At 36.4% G+C, this 18897-nt stretch overlaps 1 protein-coding gene across 4 annotated transcripts in view; it reads left to right on the top strand.

Annotated features, from left to right (window-relative positions):
• The window catches only part of LOC131440526 (ATP-binding cassette sub-family D member 1), a 43155-nt gene that overhangs the window by 6977 nt on the left and 17281 nt on the right, over positions 1 to 18897 (top strand). For all 4 annotated transcript variants that reach the window (XM_058611883.1, XM_058611882.1, XM_058611881.1 and 1 more), the window contains one exon: positions 17028 to 17722. In XM_058611883.1, coding sequence (XP_058467866.1) covers positions 17124 to 17722 — 599 coding nt within the window. In that variant the 5' untranslated portion in view covers positions 17028 to 17123. The remainder of the gene's footprint in view (positions 1 to 17027; positions 17723 to 18897) is intronic.

The following is an 18897-nucleotide window of genomic DNA, read 5'->3' as shown; positions in this document are numbered from 1 at the left end:
ATATACTGATAATATTAGACTACATCAACAGAATATAATTCTTAATATTTGCTACTTAGCCATTGTAGACTAGCTGGCGCACCTTCTTGCGATCGTTCCTCATTAAATTCCGTACAGACTTCTTGGCGACAAGTTTTGACATTTTTTCCAATCTTTTTCGAACTGTTGATTGGTTTCGGCTGCCGAGACATGTTTCCTAAGATGTGCCTTCGTTAATGCCCAAAATTCCTCAATTGGTCGACGTTTTGGGCAATTTGGTGGATTCATGTCTTTTGGGACGAAGGTGACATTTTCGGTAGTATACCATTCTACCGTTGATTTCGAGTAGTGGCAAGAAACAAGATCTGGCCAGAAGGCAACAGGATCCTTGTGGCTTCGAATCATGGGTAGAAGACGTTTTTTGTGAACATTCCTTGATGTATATTCCGCTGTTCATTGAAGCAGTGGTGATGAAGGGTTTCGAAATCTTACCGCGGCTACAAATTGCTTGCCAGACCATAGCTCTCTTACCAAATTTTTCGAATTTAATCGATGTCTTGGACTGGTTTAACACTTGCCCTTCTCGCACCGTATAATATTGTGGTCCCGGCAAGGATTTGTAATCGAGTTTCACGGAGGTTTCGTCGTCCATGATTATGCAGTTCAAATTTCCAGCAAGAATAGTATTGTTCAGCTTTCGAACCCTCGGCCTGATCGATGCTTCTTATTTCGGACTACGATTTGGTTGTTTCTGCTTCTTATGGGTTCGAAGATTCAAACGTTCTTTAGCACGAAGAACATTTGACTTCGAAGTGCCCACTTTTTTTGCCACATCCCGAACTGAAATCTCCTTCTTTGGTTCGACCGCCTTCAGTATACGTTTATCAAACTGAGGGTTAGCAGGACCTTTTTTTCGACCCGTTTTCGGTTTTTTCTCAAAGGTGTTATCCTCACCGAACATCCTGATTGCATTTCGCACGGCTTTTTCACTTACTCCTTCCATTTTTGCTATCTTTCTCAGTCACAGTCCGCGTTCTGTGCACCATTTGTACACAATTTTTCGACGTAGATTCTGCTGAAAGTCCACGCATTTCGAAACAAACTAATGAAAACGAATAAACAACTGCACAAGTGGTTAGAGAAGAGTGTAAACAATAGGACGCAGCCATGAAAATTGACAGATTCTGAACCATTGCGAAATGGCAGCGGTTTTTGGTTGCGTCCATACCCTCTGAGACAGTCTTTATACCTTTTAAAAAATTACTCTTTATTAACAAGGCGCGAACAGAGGAAATTCTATTTCGGTCCATCCTCCCCCGCACTTGATATTCATCATGACGGCTTTCATTGCGTTTTACTCAGCTTATTATTATGAGAGAAGTGCCTTTCATCTCTCATAGAAAGCCTAGCTGTTTATTTGCTGTGATTACTGATTGGTTAACTCGTAATGTGAGAGAAAACCGTTGCAATGAAAGAGTTATTTTGCAGTAGTAGGTGGTAGTACTATATCATACATATATAATCATGAAAATCGAATATAAGACTTGGTTTGGCCCATTTAAGGGGCAAAGATCTATTGGAATATTTGCAGTACTTGTTTCCAAATCAAACCACCTAAAATCAGTCAATAGAAGAAGTGAAACACTGCCTTCTTGCTCCTATGGCAGGAGTGTAATATTTTACATGAATTCTATAACTTTTATTGTGTATTGTTCTTGGTGATTTATTTTAGTGTCTCAAACTCTACATTTAGGAAACAGTTTTCTGAAAAAAAATCGTTCGCTTTAAATTTTGAGAGAACTCGATTCGACCCATTATTCTTTCCGTTCTTTTTTATACCTTAAAGTTATGCTTTGCATGATACAATTTGAAACACGTTCAAAAATCCGTAATTTATTTCCTATAGAACGCTATTGAATTTTATCCTGATCCGAGTTTCGGTTTCAGAATTGTGTAAAATATTACAAACAATTTCAATTTATTGAAAGACAAAATAAAATTAAGGACTGAACCAATTTTCACAAACTTAAATTCAAATTTATGGTCTTATAAACCCATAAAACGCTATTGAATTTTATCTGAATTCAATTTCCGGCTCTGGAGTTAATGAATTCTATAATTATTTTTTGTTCCTTTTCACGATTCAATGCATTACTCAGTAGCATTTATGAGAAGGCATAATTGTCGAAATCAATATTTCAAAATATCCTTATCTATACCCTACTATTTAAATCAATATAAGAAACGGAGTGAAAAGAATAGATTAAATAAAGAGTAAACATAGTTTCATTAATACTTTTGAAACAAGTTATCAACTATTAGCAGTAGAAAACAGAACGAGTATTAGCGATCTCTGACTCGTGCGAAAATTATCGTGCACCTTCTATTAAAAGCATTCTACGAAAGTTAATAACGTCATACAGGAAGCTCCGAAGTAACTAATTGTAACCTCGGACCTCGCCGCCAGCACACAGTTTTATTGCTTACCCATCTAATACTACTGTATAGAAAGCAATCTCATCTCGTGTATGAATCAATAATTATAGCAGAGTAATAAACGAGATTAGTTCTGCTCTGCACACGTTCATAGTTTGACACTGGGAGGGGTAAAGGTCAGCTACGCGAACTTTATCACAACAAAACGGTAACCACAAATAAAAACAGTGACGTCTAATTGAAACCGAGGTAAGCAAGATGCCGACAGCGAAATTATTGTTCTGTTTGAAGCTTGATAGCTTAAACTTTAAAGCTGAAATGTGCGCAAGCAAGGTTTCACTTGTGCTATGGCAATTATCGTACACTAACTCACCATGAATTGAGTGGTAAATATGTCCATCTGCATGCAGCTTACCTTCTGCGCCGCATACCCACGAAGCAATGGTGGCTTCAGTTGTAAAAGTTGTATCGTGAATGCCAGGTATGTTTCAGCGAAGGTTCTGGCGTTACTACATAGGGTAGTTTCATATGTGAACGTTGAAACGATCGATGCAGTTCAACCGATCAAAACGTTTAAATAATGATACTAATGATTAATAGTTGATAAGGTACAAGTGTAAACACATCGCATGTAGTCGATGTCTGAAAAATGTTTCAATTGAAATCAGAAGGGATTGTTAACTTTGAACTCAGATGATGACATGAGTAGCCATCGTTTATACATCCCAATCTGCAAACGGGTAAGCCTAAGTACAAAGGCTAAAACGTTATGCACAATTGGATCATTTGTCGAAGGTTTAAGTAGTAGGTTTATAAGTAGTTCGCCCACATGTTTCGCGGGAATTTTGAGGAATCTTTTTCAAATGACTAGATCTTATAAGTAAGTTGCAATGAAAGCCGTGGTGATGTAGATTAATCCCAATAGGAGGGGAGAAGAGCCTGCCCATTGTTCGTGTATAGTTTAAAGTAGGAAGCCCCCCCAATCATCGTAAATGGGTCTTCCACCATTTTGGATTTAATTGAATTGGATCGCGTATGCATGGGTTCCCCTTACTGCTACCGTCGAACCTAAAGTAGTCGCTTTTGTGATCCCAAGATTACTTATGCACTTAGAATGCAGTGAACCCATGCGAGGGCTTCAAGTTTGTGTCACCCACCCATTTCAAGCTGTTGTCACCCTGCTTTACTCAAGGTGTGGGGTAACGTAGCTGTCAGCCCTAGCTTACTCTATATATTTCGAAGTACACTCGTATCTGTGAGAGGTTCTGTGTTTCTAGTATATTGTAATTGGAACTTTACTGGCGTCAGTTCTAATATGCCGTTTAGCACTCCAGTTGTTTGGTCTGAAGTACTTCGGAAACGGCACTAGTTGCTAGTACAGAACTGCTGGGTTGTCGGTGGTTTTGGTGGAGGTTTAACGGAGCTTACCGCTAAATCTCGACCAATTCCCATAGTTAAAAAAATTATCCTACCGCTACACAATGGTCCCAATCATATGAAAACACGCGTTTTTTTACTTTAATTCAAGAAATGATTTTGGAGCTTTCTTTGAGCATTTAAGGTTGGAACAGTCCTATTTATTAAATAATCAAAGTTGTCAATAATGTCAATAATGTCAGTGAGTTACCAAAATAATTTTACATACATTTCGAGATAAAATCTGGTCTCAATAAAGGTAGAGACCATATTAAGCTTTAGCATTGTTTATTGGAGACTCTCAAAAGTAAGTTTTTCCATTATAGTTTTTTTCAACGATTTTTTAGAATATTTAAATGATCTACAAATGTATTTTAATAACCAAAAAGCATATTTTTGTCGAAGGCTGCAAAATTTAATTCAAGCAAAATAAGAAGTTTCTGGACAAATTATTTAGATATTTATATATACTGCAATATCTCAAAAATATGGAAATATGTGGATATAATGGATATAAGTTAAACAACGTTTAAAAGTATGATCAAAACACTATAAAAGAAATGAGTTGTCACAATTTGAATATACTTAAATTCATATGAAACACTTAAAAAGTGTGTCTTACCATTTCTAAATATATATGTAGCTCCTTAATAAACATTATTCATTAACCCTGCACCTGAAATTCAATATTGATCAAATTGATAGTTCCAGGCAGAATTAAAAATAATTTCCTACAGATAGATGCTTTTTGATTACTTTGATCAATATTGAATTTAAGGTGCAGGGTTAATGAATACTTTATGTTATTAGGGTTATTACACATAGCGCTTATTTTACCCTGGAGTCAACCTTATAGGCAGTGGTGGTAAATTGCGAACCGAACGTCGATGCTTCTGCAAACTTACTCAAAAATGATCACCGAGCGTAAGCATTCGATAGGTTCGAAAACTATTCCCTCGGTTAATGCGAAGGTGTTCTGTGCTCGGTGTTTGGCGAGGCAATCTGTTTCGAACCGTTCGCTTGACGGACCATCGGCGAGGATCGAGTAAACTGCGTTCGATACGATGCTTTGTTGATTTCAGTTCTCGCACCCTGGTTTTGAAATTATCAATGCACACGTGATCAGCACAAAAAATTACTTTACTCGATTTATAAATCGATCAATAGCAATTCAAATGGTATTATTTTGGACATTATCAGTGTGCGTAGGGTGACCCGATATGGAAAATAGTAAGTTTTTGATCTTTTACAAATTTTATAGGTTTTGGAAATACAATCAATAACAATAGGAATTAAATAATTTAGACTTTTCCAGTGAGCGTATGGCGGCTCAATATGCAAAATTTGTAATCTTTCTGACTATAATTTGGACATTTTCAGTAAACGTAGAGTGCCTCAATATGAATATTTTTTGTGCAAATTCGATGTTTATTAAATTGGTGAGTCAATAGCAAATAAAATTGAGTAATTCCAGGCATTATCAACGAGTGTAGGGTACCTGTATATGGGAAATATTTTGACTAATGTCAATTTGATGTTCTATTGATTGGTGAGTCGATATCCCCGTTGATCAGTTTTGCCACGAAAGTAGCTTGCTGAATTTTCCTGCGTCGTTCCAATGAGTCGAGTCCGATCAGTCGACAGCGATCGTGGTATGGTGGAAGCTCAAGCGGGCTCTGCCAGGGAAGTTTTCTTAGAGCAAGACGAACAAATCGTTTCTGGACGCGCTCAACTCGTAAGTTCCATGTAAGTTGATAAGGACTCCAAATTACGCTAGCATTTTCCAAACAATACGGATCTTTGAAGTCCCGCCCGATCTTTGCAATAAAACCTAGTTGCCGTGTCGCTTTTGAAATTATAGATGAACGATGCAGTTTGAAGGTAAGTTTGGCATCTAACAAAACACCAAGGTCATTAACATGGTCAACTCTCTGGAGTGTTTGTCCATCAATTGCATAGTCGAATCGAATTGGGTTCAGTATTCGGTGAAACGTTATGACCTGGCATTTTGAAATGCTGACAATCAACCAGTTTCTACGACAACAAATGTATCTAGAAGATTTTGAAACCGGGTGCAGGAGGATCAATAGAGCGAACTATAATAATTTCAAATCATCGGCATATACTAATCTGCAGCCAACTCCGAACATCGAAACAGCATCGTTGAAGAACAGCAAAAACTAAAGTGGACCCATATTGCTGCCTTGAGGAACTCCTGATAAATTTGAGAACAAAGATGACACACAAGAGCTTAATTTGCAGGACTCTACCACATAAGTAAAAACGTAGCCAGTCAGTAAACTTTTGTGTGGCGCTCAGCCGCAACATCTTACACAGGAGTATTCGGCAGTCAATTCGGTCGAAAGCTGCTTTCAGATCAGTGTATACTGCATCAATTTGTACTTTATTCTCCAAACTCGAAAAACAACTGGAAGTGAAATCTAAGAGATTCGTGCTGACTGAACGACCAATGTCAATTCGATGCTCTATTGATTGGTGAATCAAGAGCAGTTCAAATAAGATAATGTTGAACATTTACAGTGATCGATGCCAAAGCTGTTCATTCGGTTTACGGTAAAGTTCGCTTGCTGTTCTGCGAAGCAATATGTTCCAAACCATTTAGTTGGAAGACCTTCGGCAAAAGCCAATTGAGGTCTATTCGATGCGTAGTTTTATTATTTATGGTTCGATGACATGCCTACCTACAGCATCAAAACTAAAATTCTATTTCAGCTGATGAACAAAGCAATAGCGCGTTAGAAATCACAAACGATTTGCATGTTTAAATCCGATGGTTCACCACCACTACTATTGATATATTAATCAATACAGCATCCAATTTGCCAAAACAATACACAATTTCTCATATAAAGCTGCCTTACCACCGAACAAAATGCCTAAAATTCTAATATTCCAATTGCTACTAATTAAACATTGAATAAGCAAAAGATAAAATATTACCATTCGGTCGCAGAAAATGTCCAAAATTGGGAAATTTTAATTGCTTCTGATTCAATGTTCAATAAAACATCAAAATAGTAAAAGCAAAAATATTTCCAAATGTGTATATTGCGCCACCTTATGCTATCTGAAAACGTGAAAAATTATCCAATTCTAACTGCTGTTTATTCACCAATCAATAAAGTATCGAAATAACATTAGTCAAAAAATTGCTTTTTTCCATATACAGACACCCTACGCTCGTTGGAAATGCCCAAAATTACTCAAATTGAATTGCTATTGACTCATCAATATATTCAACATCGAATTTGAGAACGTCAAAACATTTTCAATTTATCATATTGAGCCACCCTACGTTCGCTGGAAATGTACAAAATTACCATATTCTGTTAAGCTACCCAACACTGAAACGTCCAGCCGTAGCTGACAAAGTTCGGTTCATCCGAAGCAACAGCCTATAGTACTCGAATCGGATGTTCATGAACATACTAGTAACGACAGGCTCACAAACTAGAGCATCGGTTCTTGGTTCGGTGATGCTTGCTCGAACGATGGCACTGACAAATTTATACTCGCGATGGTGGTTCGCTTTTTGGTTCGAAACGAACACGTTTTGCGTGTTCGGAATCCATGCTTTACCACCACTGCTTATAGATCAGCGTGACTAAAATTCGTTTATTTTTCATTCCTAAGGAAATTCCTCTTAATAAGTATGTAGTATTTACAATTTCTGCAGTATTTTCCACTTGTCTTATAATTCCGAAATCGGAAGTCGTATCCGAATAAAAAACAATAGCGTTCTATGACATCATCGTACTTGCCATCGGAAACTAAGTAGTGTGTGAAAATAGGTTTAGTCAGCTCTGAGAAAACTGAGTGCATATTTTCTTTACATTTCATCATATATCACTCTGTAATTTCGAAACCAGAAGAATAAAATCAAGTACAATTATTTTGTCACATTAACACCTTACTCAAACACAAACAACTGATTCATTTAAAAAAAACGATTTTTGCAGTAATTGATTGGCCTTTCCAAATGAAATGACCTTTGACTATGCTTCCTCATTACATGAATGGGTCTGTATGGTGCTGTATGGATAAATAGTTAAATGGCTTAAATATAAAACGTATGGAGTAACTACGTATATTTCCAATCTGCATGGTGTATTTCCAATCTTCATGGTGTATTTCCAATCTTTACAAAATTGAATGGGTTTGCTATAATGTAATCTACACTTACCATTCTAAGAACATTTGCACGAACTGCCCTTCATTAACAGTTAGAATATGAGAAATCGAGTGAATTACGAATAAAAGAGTGACAAATAGTGGCGACATGGTTTATTTAACAACACTGAATTGTTATCTGATAAGGCGAATGAGGCCCACGCTTTGGTTATTTTTGTTGTGTCATTGTTCAAAGCTGTTATCAGATTATCCAGAATTTTTAGCGAGTGATTTCTAATCTACGAAACAATATTCAACGAGTTGAACCTAACCATAAATAAAATACATCTAGATTCCCAAGTGTAATAGCAAGCAGTTGAGCAACTCGTGACACCAAAAACGCCGTTCCATGAAAAAAGAGTGCGTAAGTGCTCCTAAAATGCATATATAAAGTTACCTGCGCATTTAATAAAACCACAGTAGCTAATGGAAAGAAGTACACCCGTTTCCCACTGGAAGCGCTGTCAGTGTCTCCGTACAGTGGGAAATCTAGGTTTACTTGATTTATGACCAAACGCTATCTAATCTAGACGTGATACAAAGGTTAATCGTTTGAATTTCGAATGATCAACCTTTGTACCTCGCTTCTGATGTCAGCAAATTTCGCTTTAATGGTTGGTATCAGATAAGTTAAACTTTTTTAAAAATAAATCGTTCTTTGTAGTTGATAACATCCACAATCAATTGGTATAATTGGTATAATATACCAGGTTGTTTATTGATAGACTAGATACCTTACGGTATTTATATAAGTTAAATTTCAAAGTGCGATTCTATTTTGAATGAAATTCCAAAAAGTTAGCAACTCTATATGAAATAGTAAAGTGTTTTATACGAATATATTTTAGCAACTAAACAGGTTTTGTTACTTGATGACTAGATATACTGATTTCGAGTATACCTGATCTTCGTTTCCGGTTCCGCTTTTTTAAATTTGTAGATTGTGTTAGTTACTAGTTAAACGAACCGATTTAGACATACCGGCTCCCAGTTCCCGGCCTGGAAGCAGTGGTCAAAAACATAAAAACGGATTTTTTCTCACAGACGGCGTAGTAGATTTTCACAAATTTAGACTCAAATGGAAGGTTTTATGGTCTCATAGACTGCTAATGACCTTTGCTTGGATACGAAATCCAGTTCAAGAACAACAGGTTGAGGTGTGTTTCAAATTTATAATGTCATGTAGAGCCAAAATGAGAATAATTGACACAAATATTTTTAATTGAAAAGCATACACTAGGATCAAATTTTTTTTTGTTCTTCAAGATTCAAATGAAAGTTTTTTGAAGAACCGAGAAAGGTATCATTACACCATTAAATGGATTAAACAGGTGATTGCTGTGAAAGCCAACTTTTCTATCAAGGTCCGGAGATGGCTTTTGGTTTTAGAAATGCACAGTGATTGTTTTTTTTGTCATAAATACGTTTATTTCATTTCGTCTCATTAGTTATTCTTAATACTGTTTTTATCAAGCGATTTGCTGTTATAAATTACATTAAATAAAATTTTGTACATGATCTTATAACTGTTTCAGGTTTGTTTGAATCAGTTCATCATTTAGTCGATTTAGAAAACTTTTTACGGTTTTCCCCATTTTTAGTGATGGTATAGAATTTTTAACCCACTTTACTCTATATTTCCGGATCCGGAAGTCGGATCCGCATGAAATTCTGGAATTACGTATGGGACCATAGAACCTTCCATTTGAACCTAAGTTTGTGAAAATCGGTCGCGCCATCTATGAGAAAAGTCAGAACACATATTTTCTTTTTTTTTTTTGCCCATTTTACCCCATAACTCCGGAACCAAAAGTCGGATCCAAATAATATTCAAGAATTTTTTATGGAACCTCAAGACCTTTCATTTGAATCCAAGTTTGTGAAAATCGGTTCATCCATCTCTGAGAAAAGTTAGAGCAAAAAACGTTCCATACACACATACACACACAGTCATTTTGCGTACTCGACGAACTGAGTCGAATGGTATATGACACTCGGCCCTCCGGGCCTCGGTTGAAAAGTCGGTTTTCATAGTGATTGCATAACCTTTCTATATGAGAAAGGCAAAAACATACAACTTAAATTGGAACTCCAATGGATTTGATGAAATGACAAAGAAGTCTCATTATTATTATTATTCAATATGTCGTTCAGGCATTGTTTAATTTTGCCCAAGAAAAACGGTTCAATTTTGCCAGCAGCGTTTGAGGGAATGGCTTCAATTGCACTCAGATTATCTATGAAGAGAAAATAATGGTTTGGAGATAATGTGACGATTAAACGGATCAGGGTCATTTCGCCGAAAGGGTTATTTCGCCGATTCCTGCAATTGTTTTAATATTATAATTAGAAACGATTTAAAATAAAAACAAATGAATCACTAAATATCCGTTAGAGCTGTTAGTAGAAATTTCTCACTAATAGTACTATTGTTGTACCGTTTGATTCCACTACGTCACGTCATTACACTCTCACAAAGTCACTATTTCCACAGTCACTATTTTCACAAAAGTGTATCAAACGTTATAATACAGACACGTAGTTCGGAATGTTATTTACATCCTTCTTCAGGGTATCAGTTTTATAAGTTTATTCTTCAAAAATTCTTTAACGAGTAATATGATGGCCCTGAAACATACTGTTTTAAACATCCATAAAATTTAAAAGTAATGATAAACTAATGATCCATAATTAAAATACCTAAAGTAAGAACGGTAAAAAAAGTAATAATTTGTGCAGATTATAACCAGCACAGTTATAATCTGCACAACTGAAGTAATCTATATTAATTTGTGATTATTGTCGACTAAGAAGCGGTAGAGAAGAACTTGTGATAAACAAATACAAAAAATAAAAAAAAAATGGCGATTCAAAAATTTCACGCAACTACGAAAAAATGTGCAATAAGAATAATCGAATGCTACATTCCGAGAAGAAATTGTCCTTCTGTTTGAACTAACTTCGTAAATGAAATGCTTATGATAATATTTCTATTTCATTTTATGAACAGGCTGTTTAAAACACTATAAATACTACACTGCTGCTACACGGCAAACCGCTTCGGATATTATTGATTATAATTATAGTCGATGGGGTTATGATCTTTTGCATCTTGGATCAGTAAAGAATCTAAGTGAGTAAAAATCGTTCGAGCGATCAATATTAGTTCCATTCCAGAGAAAATCAAATATTTCGGACTAGTTTTGCGACATTTCGTATAGCTCCTGAGCCGGAAATTCAGAAAATCACATGAATTGTCCCACACACATGTAGTCCAATTTGGAATATATTTAACCTTAGAAGAACCACACAGTTTTTCTTTCGAAATGTTCCCAAGGTCATCTATGATATATATCATCAATTTATATTTTGTTATAATTATACTTGCTATTGATTATGTTGACCCTCGTTTTTGATTTCCTTATTCTTTTATTGCATTTCATACCGTATGTGCCATAAAACCGCAAAAATCAAAAATGGAACTAAAAAGTCGTGGTGCTTTGTTTTAATATAAGACTTGACCTTCAATTTAGACACACTACGTCAATGATGTTATGATTCGAACCTTCTAAATTGATGATAAAATTGCTTTTTAAGAATTTACCAGATAAACGATTATATGAAAGAACATGCATGAACAATCAATATGAATTACAAATTTTCATGCACAAATAATATTTTGGAAGCATATGAACAATGCTGTGATACATTAAATTATATGTATTGTCATGGTACTAAAATTTCTTATGTTTTCTTATCGCGTATGTTGTAGCTACCTACAAACCTACTCTTTCCTGCATAATTTACGATGATAAACGTACATATCTACTTTTGTTACGAGTCAAGTCCAAGCACGCATTCAAAAAGATGTACTTATTTACAGTCCTCTTGCATAAAGTGAGGTCACTAGTTGGAATGAGTTGTCTTTTCATAGTAATGTAATAAAAACTGTTACACGAAATGTAGCAGTAATTTTCATTCGTCTTTTGTTCAGAATCCGATTTTGTAATACATTCAGGACCCTAACAAACCAAACTTAGTAATGACGAACTGTTTGCAGCCTGCAGATTTTCGTTTAACCGGAGATATATTGAAGAATTCACTTCAAAACCAGTCGCACTTCAACCGCATGCCTCATGTTGAGTTGTTAAGGTACTCGAAGATATTGCTCACATATTACTCGTTTTGCGTTCCCTATTTAGAAAGGCTATACCATCGCTACCTCTACATTTATTCGAGGCCTACAAACCTTACGATAGTAGATTTAATTGGATGCTGCTGGGAAATGTTTATGTGTGTGTGTGTGTAGGTTATACGTGTTAGTGTGCAAGCATTTGTTAATATTTGTCGGTTTGATTGAAATGGTTCATTTTAGTCAACCTGATTCATTTATGACTTGTATGAACCGATAAGGTTAGGTTATTAATTACTACGGAAAAGCTTTCTTGTAGTATTAATGATTTTGTTACTATGTGGGAGAACTAGGATGCTTCGTTGTAGTTACACGCGTGTTAAAATGGAAAAGCTCTTGACAGCGTATGAAAACATAGGCAAGTGGCATCAGGATTACTATTAAAACATAAAATGTTTTTAGTTCCTATAAAATGTAGTATTCGAATGAAATAGTTTTCTTCCAAATGATCAACACGCTTGGCATTGTGAAGGGAGTTAATTTTTTTTCATCTTCGAAAATTCTTGAAGTTGGCTTAAATACTTGAGTGCCAAAATAAACATAAAATCTACTTGGTCCATGAGACCAATCATTTATGTCTAGTTTTGATTTGAATATGTTCAATGCAAGAAGAGGAACTTTATTCTTTATTCTTTTGTATTTTTTTGCATTACAATGCCCTTATTTGAAAGAAATCAAATGTTCTAAAAAAAGAAAACCAAATTTCGTACCTATCCAATGCCCAACAAATTGGGAATTAAAATATTCACACCCATAGTAAATTGAATTTAAATCAATCTTAAATGACACTGGAGTACAACAGAGTTGAGGCACTGAAAACTTGAATATTCTGCTCGGATCTACTAAAGGGTGATTTTTTAAGAGCTTGAGAACTTTTTTAAACAATAAAACGCATAAAATTTGCAAAATCTCATCGGTTCTTTATTTTAAACGTTAGATTGGTGCATGACATTTACTTTTTGAAGATAATTTCATTTAAATGTTGACCGCGGCTGCGTCTTAGGTGGTCCATTCGGAAAGTCCAATTTTGGGCAACTTTTTCGAGCATTTCGGCCGGAATAGCCCGAATTTTTTCGGAAATGTTGTCTTCCAAAGCTGGAATAGTTACTGGCTTATTTCTGTAGACTTTAGACTTGACGTAGCCCCACAAAAAATAGTCTAAAGGCGTCAAATCGCATGATCTTGGTGGCCAACTTACCGGTCCATTTCTTGAGATGAATTGTTCTCCGAAGTTTTCCCTCAAAATGGCCATAGAATCGCGAGCTGTGTGGCATGTAGCGCCATCTTGTTGAAACCACATGTCAACCAAGTTCAGTTCTTCCATTTTTGGCAACAAAAAGTTTGTTAGCATCGAACGATAGCGATCGCCATTCACTGTAACGTTGCGTCCAACAGCATCTTTGAAAAAATACGGTCCAATGATTCCACCAGCGTACAAACCACACCAAACAGTGCATTTTTCGGGATGCATGGGCAGTTCTTGAACGGCTTCTGGTTGCTCTTCACTCCAAATGCGGCAATTTTGCTTATTTACGTAGCCATTCAACCAGAAATGAGCCTCATCGCTGAACAAAATTTGTCGATAAAAAAGCGGATTTTCCGAATGGACCACCTAAGACGCAGCCGCGGTCAACATTTAAATGAAATTATCTTCAAAAAGTAAATGTCATGTACCAATCTAACGTTTAAAATAAAGAACCGATGAGATTTTGCAAATTTTATGCGTTTTATTGTTTAAAAAAGTTCTCAAGCTCTTAAAAAATCACCCTTTATTTAGATATTTTTTATTCAAACTGGTATTTTTTATATATTCTGTATTTCTTGCTGGAAAGATTATTATCAGATGAGTCCTATGTAAGCATACACAATGGGCCGTATGAATAAAATGTAGTAAAGTCTGTTGTTTGTAGTATCTTCTCAAAAACCTCTTTTAATCCACCTAGTGGTGTAATGATGCCTTTCTCATGTATATAATATTCAAAAAATTTTTCTTCGATTTTTGAAAGAAACCAAGAGATTGTTTGTGCATAACATACAGAATAAAACAGTGCTTTGATTGCGTAGGTCATCCTTAAGAAAACGAAGTGGATTCACTATTATATGCACTTCCGGCACCGGAACCCGAGAACCGGTATAATCAAAGTTCGTACGGCCACCAACTAAAATGACATACAAATTCTACTAGTACGCACTCTAAATTACGATTTAAATGTTTGTTGCAATCGAAATCATTTGAATCTAAGTTTGTGGAAATCGGTCAATCCATCGCTGAGAAAAGTGAGTGAGATCCATTTTGGTATATATGACCACTATTTCCGGTACTTCCGGAACCGGATACCGGAAACCAGGATAGCCGGAATTGATTTGTTTAGTTGCCTACTGATATTGACTATCGATTTGTGTAGTTTTGAGATCAGTTTAGAAAATTTTTTACGTTTTTTGTTTCGCCGGTTTAAGTGACGGTGTACAATATGTAACACACTTTACCCTATAACTCCGGAACCGGAAGTCGGATCCGGATGAAATTCAGGAATTCCGTATGGGACCACGAGACCTTTCATTTGAATCTATGTTTATCAAAATCGGTTCAGCCATCTCCGAGAAAACCTAGTGAGATTATTTGACACATACACACACACACACAGACATTGCTCAGCTCGATGAACTGAGTCGAATGGTATATGACACTTTTCACTAGTCGACAATTTTCACTAGTCGGTTTTTCAAGTGATTGCATAACCTTTCTACATGAGAAAGTCAAAACAAAGTCCACAGAGTATAACGCGGTTTGGTATGAATAAAAAACAAGTTCGAACATGTAGTCAATGCTACTTCCGAATTTAAGCATTTACTGCATACCGTATCGACACAGAGCCGGAAAGCTGGCATAAGCATGCACAAAGCAAGGAACGTACTTACATCTGTAAAAATGCCACTTTTTAATTTCTGTACTTCACTTTATCAGCAAACACACGAGTAGCAACCTCTAGAGCTACCTACCGAAAACTTGTAGTAAATACTACAGTTTGTAGCATGTTTTGACAGGAACGTGATCCACACGTAGCATTTACTACCGAAATTCAAGCATGCTACGTTTTATTTATACGGCCCATTGAATGTATAGCAACCCGATCAACGTATCATATCTGAACTATTTCTCTTTATGTTACTTGTTAGAATATTTTGTTATTTTAACTACTAACGAGACCAGACTTATATCACCACGTGTTACAAGAACAGCTTTTTGAAATAAAATTGTTATTGTTTGATGATCGGGAATGGCAATATAATAGCATTTTTTGTTTAGAGTATTTGGAAAAAAACCTCAATTCGAAGGCGTAGATCAGGCAAATTTTAGATTTTTTAGCTCGTGGCGGCATTGTACTGTCAAGTAGAATTGGGTTTTTCAAATAACTTAATAATAGGTTCGAACATATGACAACTGGCTTGAAATTCCAGTGCCCTATGCATTCAACCGCCAACCCGGGATGTATAACATGTGTTGTGTATCGCATAACACTTTTAAATAGGAAATTCAATAAAAAACTTTTCACTGGATCCGTCGTTTCTCTTTCTCTCTTTGGACAGAACCATAATTCTGACTTACACAGACAAAAATATTTTGTAAATTTACTTCTATTTGCATGCACATGTTTGGAGCATAAAATTGAATTTAATGTTACTTCACTGTTTTTTAATTTAATAGCGTTTCATTTCATTTCATTCCAATTTAGTTTTACATCAATGAAAGCTTTTAATCGAATTTATGATTCAACTGATGTCCATTTCACAGTACTATTTATTTACATGTCGTGTAAATCTCATTGTTTTTTCTGTGTACGGTCTCACTTCATATACAGGCCCTAGCTGAAATGTTCATAATTTATTCTTGTTCGACACTGTGTACGTTATTATTCACATTAACGAATCCAACAGCATATTACTCAGAAAAGCACGTGTCGCACATGTCTAAGACCTTCTAAACGTGCATTTCTAGCGCACAACAATCTGCAAGACTTGTGATGATGTGATACATTTTGGGAAGTGGGCCGAAATAGCTCGCTTACTTCGATTCGTGAAGAACAGAAAACAACTTCTAAATCTATAGGTCATATTAGTTGTATTGTAGGCCATACAAACTTACTTTGGCTTGTTTCGGTTTCATGTTCCGAAAGTAGCGGTTAAAAATTTCAAAATAAAACTCACATCGATTTCTCAGAAATGACTTCAGGTTTGGGAACATATAATAGTTCGAGCAAGCCAAAGATTTCAACCATGGTAACGATGCTCATGGGCTTCATGTAAGGCCCGTTCATAGCGATTTCGGCATTAAATCGCTTTGTTAATGCACGCTAATATTTGCATTGAGGTATACTCCAAAAGTATACTATGACAATCCCAGAAAACCGGCATCATAATCTTTCCGACCCATTGAGCCTTCCTTCCAGGAACTCGTGCCGCTTCGAAGTACGATTTCAGTCCATTGTTTGGTCATTCTGTTCTCTGGCGTTTAGTAATGGATCTAGCCAAACATGTACTAAAAGTACGCTTGCGTTCGTCTTTTTAGTTATGAATAAGTAAGTGCGGGATCCAGAGGCAGCATATATTTCTCTTCTGCAGAATTTTGTCCAACTATGGCAAGCTCGTGTACATCCGGTCATCCAGTACTATCGCAAATTATTATCAGCTCATCCTTTAGTTGGTACTACTTACTACTCACATTACAGAAATGTTCATAAGATTAACGTTTTAGGAGAAAATTTACGGCTAAGTATGTTACGTATTGATTTTATTTTTTATACCTTTTTTGCAGATGATGAACTAGCAAATTGCGGATGGTGCGCTCGAATCCAGTGTCCGGTATGTGATTTGTTTGTATCTCGGCAAGTGGATGTGATAGCGAATAAAAATGCCGACAGTTATTTCAAAATTTGCCAAAAGTGTCATCGACAAGCTTGAGGAGTTAGGATATTCAAAAGAGTTGGTCTCCAAAGGTTTAGTGTCCACTGCATTACTTGCCTACTGTTTGAAGTTATCCTATCCTCACATCAAACAGCAGTTCAACCCCAAGAAAAGTGTATCTGAAAGCAAATGTGATAACGGTTTGAGTAGAAATGAAAACAACAATCTTACCAAACCGGTACAACCCGAAGATCCGGAAGAAAAGATCGAGAAGATAATCATCGAAAAGAAGCGACGACGGAAAAAGCCGCCTGGTCTTAACCTCGAGTTCATACTGCAACTGAGAAAGCTTATACAGATCATGATCCCTCGTATTATCTGTGAGGAGACTGGTCTTCTGGCGGTTCATACTCTGTGCCTCATTTCTCGAACCTTCCTCAGCATCTATGTTGCCGCAATGGAAGGTGCCATAGTAAAGTATATAGTGCGAAAAGATGTCAAAAATTTTGTACTCATGCTGCTTAAATGGTTTGGTATAGCCATACCTGCAACGTTTGTCAATTCTATGATACGATACCTGGAAAACAAATTAGCGGTGGCGTTCAGGTAAGTAATCAATGACTATTTTGATAAATAAAATTATTTTAATAGGTATTCCATTTCAGAACAAGCATTGTTAGTAATGCATCATACTATCCCTATTAATTCCATATTATGAATACAGTTCTTATGAAACACTGTTAGACTACTAAATACTAATAGGCGATGTTCAAGTGTATTTTAAGTTTTGATTTTAAAGATTATAATTGTATGCGGGGTTGGGAAACAAGACCAGATAGGCATTTTTTGTTGACATATGCGGCAACGTTAATCATACGGCAAAAGATCCTGAATATTTTTTTTCAATCCTAGGGAACGTTAACAACGTGGGACGGTTTAATCTCTTTGTTCCAATTCATCAAGGACGATCAACTCACTGAGTGAAATGCAAAGAGGTGTGATTCCTTTCATACAAAACTGATAACACTTTTTCATGCGACGCCTGATAGATTGAAGTCAAGCATCAACATAATTTATGGGACATTGGATTGAAACCCATAACAAAATTGAATCCTACAATGAAATTGTTGTTCATTATTGCTCTCAAATCAGTGCTACAATAATTTGCGGTGTAAAGAAATTGAACGATTAACAGTATGTCTCACATGTTTCACGGCTTTGTTCACGGCCAGAACATTATTGGTGTTGATCGTAATGCTGTTGAAGAAGCTTTTGTATCTTTTTAGAAGGAATTTTCGAGAATAGGATTAGCATTAGAAACCGCTCGTGTGTTGCTACTTCATTATTGACTATGACCAGAGATGCCAGATCTGCAGATTTGTCTGTAAATCTGCCGATTTTGTACATAGTACTTACTCTACTCTTACTCTTTCAGTTGTAGACCACGCGGGTCTCTGCTGTATACAGCAGGCGTCTCCAATCAACTCGGTTCATTGCTGTTCGCCGCCAGCCTCGGTAGCTACGAAGGGTTCGCAGGTCGTCCTCAATTTGATCGATCCATCTTGCTGCGCGCCTCTTCTTCTTATACCGGTCGGATCATTATCGAGAATCATTTTAACCGGGTTGTTCTCCGACATTCTAACAACATGCCCGGCCCACCGTAACCGCCCGACCTTGGCCGTTTGGACGAGGGTTGGTCCTCCCAGCAACTGCTGCAGTTCATGGTTTATTCGCCTTCTCCACGTACCGTCTACCATCCGCACTCCGCCGAAGATGGTTCG

Source organism: Malaya genurostris, chromosome 1 (genome assembly GCF_030247185.1).
Source record: "Malaya genurostris strain Urasoe2022 chromosome 1, Malgen_1.1, whole genome shotgun sequence".
NCBI lineage: Eukaryota > Metazoa > Arthropoda > Insecta > Diptera > Culicidae > Malaya > Malaya genurostris.
The sequence above is the reverse complement of the archived record's forward strand: the minus strand, read 5'-3'. Positions and strand labels throughout refer to the sequence as shown.